Here is an 8,680-nt window from a genome sequence, read left to right on the forward strand (position 1 = left end):
CTGATCCTACTAAAAGGTCCAGTGAGCTCCTACGTTCCTGTGCAATCCAAAGTAGTATCAGCTCTGCCTAGCTCAGCAGAAAATACAGTACCATGTTATGGAAAGGGAGTATTTTATAGTTTTAAGATGAAATCACTGTTCCTCCATTAGGATAAAGTATGAGGGAATTGTCAGCCTAGGGCAGGAAATGTGTTTTTGGCAGGTGCCCCAGGTTGAAAATACTGCCACCATACTGCCAAGGACTAGTAATCATGCCCCACCACCCACGTAGAAACAACCATTGGGGATAAAATGGAAGCATGTTCATAACTGGTCCAACTCAAGGGATGTTCTATAAACATTGGCCACTAGCATTCTCCATTGCTGTAGCGTGATGCAAATGAGGAGACTGCCAGCAAGTTTTCAGGTCTTTCAGTACCAAATCACGGCCTAAAAGCATCCAGGTGTTCATCAGTACCAAGCAAAGCCCTGTTGTAGACATAGAGACAAGATGGAGATCACTTACACTAGATCATTACAAAGGACAAGGGGGCTCACTTTGCATCTGGAGGAAAAGAAGTTTAAGCTCCAGATAAGGAAGGGATTCTTCACTGTAAGTTCTGTGAAAATGTGGAATCAGCTCCCTCAGAAAGTAGTTTCAGCCACTACTATAGATTGCTTTAAAAAAAAAAACTAGATGATTTCTAGAAGCACAGAATATTACTGGGTAATCAAGCTTTAAAGTAAACATAACAGAGACTGATCATCCAGGGAACATCTGATTGCCTCATGGAATCAGGAAGTAATTTTTTCCCCTGATCGAGCAGATTGTACCAGGGTTTTCTTTGCCTTCCTTTGAATCAACTATGTCTATAGGATTTTTTATCTGGGATATGTTTATTTCCCTAGTGGATGAACTTCATAGACTTTTTTCAACCGGACTAGCTATGTAACATTATGACACCTAATGACACCACGGGCAACAAAGCTGTCCAGCCCTGTGCATGGAACCCCATTTATAAATTCATATTAAAACCTACTTCAGTCAGCACGCTAAACCTCATGTTTTGTAGACAGCCCGCATGCTGTTGTGAATCTAACAAAACAGCAAATCTGGATTGGAGCCAGGTCTACTTAGTGATTTATTTTCTAAAGTATGGGTGGCTCCACTCAACAACTAATCCCACATGCCAAGCTGCAGGAGTCACTTAAAGTGAAATCTGTTTTACTAAGAAACAAAACCCTTCTGGTTAGCTATGTACATTGCAAGGATGTTTGATATTGCTAAGTAAGGTTATGTGCTCCTGTTTTGTAAATATGGAGACAGATTGTGCTGAAAGTTAAGGCTTAGCACACATGTAGGATAATTGGTGCTTTTTAGTGACAGAATAATGAATGAGCGCTGTATACACATCAGAGAGGAGAGGGTGATCAAATGCTGTGCTCTCCCCCATTGAAACGCAAGGCAGTTGTTCCTGATTAGTCATTCATTGATATGCCAGGGCTAACAATTCTTTGCTTCACCAGGACGGATCAATAATTGACATTGGGAGACTGCTGTACACATTTGAGATAAGCCTTGTTTATTTGTCTCACAGGAAAATAATTTCACGTGTATGTTGCCTTGATGAGAAGCTCTGTCCATATTTTACTTACCTGGTCAATATTCCTAGACAACCCACCTTAAAAATTATTAGAACAGCTCTTCCCAATCTTTTTATCATGGAGGAACCTTCAGGTCTTAGGGAAACCCTTCTTTAATTACTATATCCACAGCTCAAAGTGCATTAGTGTGGTGATCAGTAGGAAAAATGCCTCATACCATGCTGACCATTGGCAAGAATTTCGCTATTACAGATAGCCAAAAAGACTATTGGTGTCAGTTAAACTGACCTGCGAAGCACAAATTGCTCATGAAACTCCTAGCAAACTCCGGAGGAACCTTGGAGTTCCACAGTACCCTGGTTGGGAAAAAGACAGCCGTTGCAATAAGCCCAATGACATTGCTGATGTCAGGTTCCATACACCTGGTTAATAGGAGGTACACCAAAAGAACAATGGTGGCCTCTTGAATTAAGGAGTTCAGCTAAAGCATACAAACAGACTGTAGGCACCTATACATGCCCAACAGTTTGAAAGTCAAGTGGCTTGCACAGAGCCCTGAACTCCTTAAACATCATTGGACTTAATTGAAATGTGCATTGTGAGTGTGGAGAAGAAAGGGGGACCAATTCAATTCCACTATGTTGTGTAAGAAGTTCAAATAAGCTTTTATAAATGTGGTGGTCCAGAGTCTACAAATGATACAAATTGTAGGAATTCTATTTAAACCGTTTAAGGCTTGTTGAGGTCCAGAGCTGTCTCTGTGCTCAGGTGAGCTAGAAAACATGACGCTGTAGCTGTAGATACTCATAATAATGCAGCACATACTCCTACCTGGGCAGCACGGTGGCTCAGGGGTTAGCACTCCGGCCTTTGCAGCACTAGGTCCCAGGTTCAATTCCCAGCTAGGACATTATCTGCATGGAGTTTGCAGGTTCTCCCCGTGTCTGCGTGGGTTTCCTCCGGGTACTCCGGTTTCCTCCCACATCCCAAAAACATGCAGTTAGGTTAACTGGCTTCCCCCAAACAATTGACCTTAGACTACATTAATCACATATGACTATGGTAGGGAAATTAGATTGTGAGCTCCTTTGAGGGACAGTTAGTGACACGACTATGGACTTTGTACAGCGCTGCATAATATGATGGTGCTATATAAATACTGTATAATAATAATACCTCTGACCATTTAATCTCAGAACAGAATGTATTGGAGCCGAGCACAGCATCACACAATCTCTATATTCTTCCTCTAGGAATATATTATCTAAGGCTTGTGACATAACCATAGCCAGTGTCAACCTGTATCTTCTATGTACAAGTGCAATCCCTGATATTTCATACAAGAGGATATTTTATTTTATCATGTACATTTTTTAAAAGGACACAGAAAGCTCACAGACAGACAGATGGTGGCACAAACACGATTCCCTTTGTAGACTTCAGAGTTCACTCTGTGCAGGCTTGTGGAAGTGAATGCAATTTTTATTAGGCCTCCTTGTGGCATGTACCGTACCCCCCCCCCCCAGCATGGACCATTTATGTACCAGCGATATCATGCAACTCGGTCATGTCTCTCCCTACTGTCCTTTCCAGCATGGTCAGTTACTTCTTTTTCTTCTCCTGGGTGCTAGTGAACCAAGAATCCAGCAATTTCTTGCTGTAATAAATCTGCCAGCCATGAACCTGCACAGCCACCACCATTACCAAATATAGGACAGACACAGCAGAGAAGCCAAAGATGAACCGGTAGGCCTTGCCGTGCCTGTAGAGCTGCTGGGCCATGGGGAACATCTCCATGCTTCCATAGATAAGGGGCGCGATGGAGAAGAGCCCGGTGCTGATCATAGAGATGACCAGGTAGCTGATGTTGTTACGTGGAAAGGAGAATAAGCCAAATAAAGACGGGATGATGCTGAGCAAGTATGGGTATTCCCACTGGTAAGGCATGGCCACTAAGTTGTGTGATACCAACTTCAGATGGGCCACAGAAATTTGAGCGGCTATCAGCACCCAGAGGAGGATGTGGGCGTAGATCAGCTTCTTGATTTCATTCTTCAGAGATACGCTGAAAGGAAGAGAAAAAATCTATTAGAGACCATGACATGTGCAGAAAAAGGTGTGGTTACCTAAAATGGGCATATTAATGCACAATTACATTATGACCACATGTCAGATCTTTGCATACGCCTTTCATCGTGTTTCACATTTGGTTCTTTGCAGACGTGCGGCACAGCAGGCTAAAAAAAATCAAAAGCTGGCTGAACTTTGTATTTACATAGGTGGTTCTAAATTCTTAGAAATGCAGAACGATATGAGGTCACATTACTATAGAGGGAGGTAACAAGGCAGAACAAAATACCCAGGGGGTACCAAATGCACTTTCAAGAAAGCCAACTATTTAAGGTGTAGCCTGCAATTTGTGCTTTGCTGAATATGGGAACAAGACAGTCTAAAGCAGTGTTTCTTAACCAGGGTCCTGTGGAACCCCCAGAGTTTTTCTAGAGGTTGCTAGGCGTTCTTTAAGCAATGAGCAATTTGTGCCTTTTAGGTGAAATTAGAGCAGAACTAATGTAAAAAAAAAAAACAAACACAACCTTCATTCCTGCAGATCGGTCAATCCATCAGGGGGTCTCTTTGTTTGGGTCCGAAACGACACAGTATCCTTCTTTAGCCTGGCGGAGAGGCGCCTCCATCTCCTTCACTCCTATTCCAGGTTCTTCTCTGTACGTCACCCAATCTCCCACTACGAAGGCGAGATTGGGTGACGTAGATGGGGAAAAAGAGTGACACTCTTACTGTGCTTGGGTATTTTTTTTTGCAATTTTTTTCTCTAATTAAAGAAAGGGCTCCTTATGTGCATGCCCCAGATTGGCTCCGTTGAGGCTCTGTGCTGCCATTTTGACTTGATCACCACGGGAGGTGCTATATTTCGACTTGTGGCTTTTTTTTTTTTTTTCAGGATACTTTTACTAGTTTACAAAATAATAATAATAATAATAAGGATACACATCAAAATATTGCATTTTCATATATATATATATATATATATATATATACATATACATAATATTTTGATGTGTATTCTCAATATTATTATAAGGTGAAATGCGTACGGTACAAGACGACCGTTTTAAATTCTACATAATATATTTGAGCTATAATGTATAGCAATAGTACAAATGTTACGTTTTGTAGGTATTTGGTAACTCTCAGAAGTAAAAACCTATTTTTATTTGTCAAAAAGCCCCTCCTTTCACCTCTATCCTTTACATGTTGTAAAGTTAATCTGGGGCTGGTATCTGATATTTAGTTTGAACTTTATTGGAGAATTTGAGGTTTAGTAATCCCTCTCTTCTAACCAAAGCAGTAACTAGTTAGTTTTAAAACTTTTTTGGCTAGCTTCAATTAGTGTATTAGGAGCCCCTGTTATTGCACATTGTGCATCTTTCCCATTTTTGCTAGTTCCAGACAAAATATTGGAGAAGTTGCCAAATTTCTTTTTTGCAGACACCTCTGGTAATGACGAGTGCATAAAGCAAGAAAAACACATCGCAGCAATTTATTCTGTTAATTCTCTTTTAGAAAAAGCCCCGTAGTTTCCAAAGAAACATTTCAGATTGATTTATATGTAATTTATGAATGCCCGGAGGGAATGTATTAAAATATATATATCCAAATGTTAATATTTTGTTACTATTAGCCTAGGTTTATACTAGGGGTGTGTTTACCACTTCCTCATACTGCCGCCTTTCAGGAAACTCTATATGCAACGGCTCCCTACGGCAGCCCATTGGAAATCAATAAGGGGCAGCAGCGAGAGGCATCAATTCCACTTACAGCCGTGTGTGCTGGTTCTCTGCTCAAGCAAATGGCAAGGTGCCATTCCCGGGAAGTCACAACAGATCATGCAATTTAGAAGAAGGGCTGAACCTGATCTTATTGTTTTCTTTTTTCTTCTATTCTTCTAGCATTTTTCTTCTATTTTCCCTATTTGTCCCCACAACATTAAAAAAAAACAAATGAAAGTACCAACCAACACCCACATCAAAATGAAACACTAAGACTATGTACACAATAAATTAACATTGGCGAAAGCAACCTTTCCTGGCTGTTCTTTCCTAAAGGAGATGGAACGAGCACTGTACACACAGCACTGTTCTGTTGTATGGAGAGGGGAGGATGACTGAGGGGCACCTTGCTGCATCCTCCTTCATGGGAAAGTCCAGTGGTTGCTCCTGATCATCCATCTTTTATTGATCTGCCACGACAGATCGATGAACGACGTCAGAGAACTGCTACACACAGCTACAACAATCACAATTGTTCGTCTTGGGCAACGATCATCTAGCGTGTCTACATAGCATTGTCTGGTTAATTTGAGCAGTGAGGAGGGGGTTAGATTCTGTGCCGGTTTTTACTCCCCCACTAAAGATATTTCACGCTTCATTTTAAGCCCTGAACAGCCTTTGATATGCCCTGTACACTTTGCAGATTGTTCCTTACTTCCTGTCTGGGGACAATATTGTCACAGGAACCCAAAAAGAAGCTATAGAGATCTGAGAATAGCTCCGAACCTTCCCTTTACTATTTCCCTGGATTTTCTTAGCAACGCCTTTATGCATGCTATTGTAACATTGCATTGTTGGAGCTTCTCATCAAACAGGGACTCTCACACAACACACGAGAAAGACTGGTAAGATATCAACCAATGAGCAGAGTGAGAAAAGGATTCCGTAAACTGTAGGAGGGGATTGTGGAAAATGAGAGTTCCAAGTGGAATTTCCCTTTAGGAATTTCATGAATAATAGATAAGGATGGGCATGAACAATGATCCTGGGCCAAGTTATCCACAAGGCATTGCTACCTAAAGGCTTCCACCGTCAACAACTGTTCATATCTGGCACCTTTCTCCCCAAAACACAGAAATTTTACGAGCGTATGCAAAGGTGTGTTTGCATAAAACAGGGAGCTGCTCTAAGTTACCCCAGGCTGTGTTCAAACAAAAACAGAGTTGTGCAAACCTCCGTGAAAAAAAAAATTAAAACATTCACTGTGATAAGAAGGTGAATGGGGACGAGGAACAATAGGACAGTAGCGCCACCAAGTGCTGGAGAATATGTTTACAATAGGACTGTTGCAGCTACTGAACACGGACCTAACAGCAACATTTTTACTTTAAATAGACAACTCTTATGTAAAGTAAAAATATTTTGTATTTATTTTTAAAAATAGGTCAATTTTTTCACAGCAAGGCACTGCTATATCGCCCTTACCTTCCTCTTTAGGTTGAATGCTGGGCCCACCTACATCTTGGACATTCGATACATTAGAATTATTGGAGGCTAGTTGCCTCATTGTTAGGAAGTCTATTATTAGTGAGATGTGGCAAGAACTGCAATTTAAAATTATTCATAGAGCATATTATGCGTTTAATCTGCAGTTTCGTTCTAGCTTGCCCTAAGTGTACTTTCCACTTGCTCCCTTAGAACATCTGTTATGGGATTGCCCGGTCATAAGTGCTTTTTGGAAACCAGTCTTTCGATATATTACTCGGGTTACTGGAAATATCCACTCTTTGTTACCTCATTTAGCACTTTTACATAGAGAAACCTCCCCAAATGATGCTTCTTGTTTATCTAAATTTGACCATCTTTGTTTGCTGGCAGCTAAAAAATGCTATACTAAAGCAATGGATGGGATGGAACCTCACGGCCCCCCCCCACACATTAACACAATATACTAATTATTTGCAAACCCTTACGTTGACTGACAAAACTGAAGCTACCAAACACTTAGACACTCACCCACAAAAGTCCTTTGGAACATGGATGCAATATCTGCAGTACTCACTATCTCCATCTCAGCTCCATGATATTATAGAAACTTTTCGCGACACGATCTGGTATGACAGGAGAGCTTTGGGAGCAGTTAATTAGAGCTATGTCTGATAGAAGGGTGCATGGTTTCCTGAGGGGGTTAATTTTACTTTTATTTCAGTTTTTGGGAAGGAGGAGAGAACAGTCCACCGATTCCTTGGGTATACATTAGTTTTGGGACTTGGTTTTGTCCCACGGTTATTTTTCTAATTTTTCTATGCCCAATTGGTCACATTTATAAAAATGTAAAAATTAATGGGCAAAGACAACGTATGATGATGTACTTTATATCTGCTGTAATTTATTTTTGTACATTTTGTATGCAGGATGCTTTTATGCTATCAAAGCTAGGTTTCTTGTGGCCTAATACATCCTGTTTTTTTTTTTTTTTTTGCTTTTTGTAACTGATTGTACGGTATATCTTGACTACAATGTTTTTTACTGTTTGTTGTATCTTGTCTTGCCTTCAATAAAAAGATATTTAAAAAAAAAAAAAATAGGTCGAATCCCTTACCTGCGGAAGTAAAGACAGAATGAGAGCACAAAGCTTCCTGGGATACCTACAGGTATCAGGTATCCTAGGAGGCTTCTAGCTGCCAAGAATGGGCATAAACAGAGAGATTAGCACTGCACATGCATGAGATTGGGAACCAATAACAGTGGCTACGTCACCTAATCTTGTGCCAGAATTGGACACTCACCGAAACATTTCCTGGTGGGGAAACTTCCAGGTCTATGTGTTTCGATGATGGTAATTGATTCTCTAATAAACAAAGAGACTAACCGCTGCTGTGCCAACACACATTTAGAAGGGACATGGTACACTATTAGCACTATCAGGAGGTCAGTCCCAGATACACTTGGCACTGGAGCGAAAGCATGTAGACAGTAATGTGGCAAAGAGCTGAAAAGAAATCAGCAGTAGGGACATACAAAAATTGAAATAATTTGGGAGTGGAGTTATTAAAAAGCACATTGGCACATTAAAGCTCTCGAGGACTGCAGAAGATAGACTATCATGGATAAACCTGGGTGATCCAGCAAACCCAGAATGGATCTAGTCCAGGATTGAAAACATTTGCCAACTAAAGGAACTTGATTTTTAAGAAATCCATCCCAGGTTTGCTGAATCCCTCAGGTTCTCCCCTGATAGTCTATCTTTTCCAGTCTTGGAAAGCTTTAACCCCTCTAGCGGTATTCCCGAGTGTTCCCAGGGTGGA

The 8,680-nt window shown here is 40.8% G+C and overlaps 1 protein-coding gene across 1 annotated transcript in view; it reads right to left on the reverse strand.

Annotated features, from left to right (window-relative positions):
- Positions 1-2,917: 2,917 nt before the first annotated feature.
- Positions 2,918-8,680, reverse strand: part of JAGN1 (jagunal homolog 1) — a 7,752-nt gene continuing 1,989 nt past the window's right edge. The window contains exon 3 of the mRNA XM_072420663.1: positions 2,918-3,649. Within this exon, the coding sequence (XP_072276764.1) occupies positions 3,187-3,649 (463 nt within the window). The 3' untranslated portion in view covers positions 2,918-3,186. The remainder of the gene's footprint in view (positions 3,650-8,680) is intronic.

This window comes from Pyxicephalus adspersus, chromosome 8 (assembly GCF_032062135.1).
Source record: "Pyxicephalus adspersus chromosome 8, UCB_Pads_2.0, whole genome shotgun sequence".
Classification (NCBI taxonomy): Eukaryota; Metazoa; Chordata; class Amphibia; order Anura; family Pyxicephalidae; genus Pyxicephalus; species Pyxicephalus adspersus.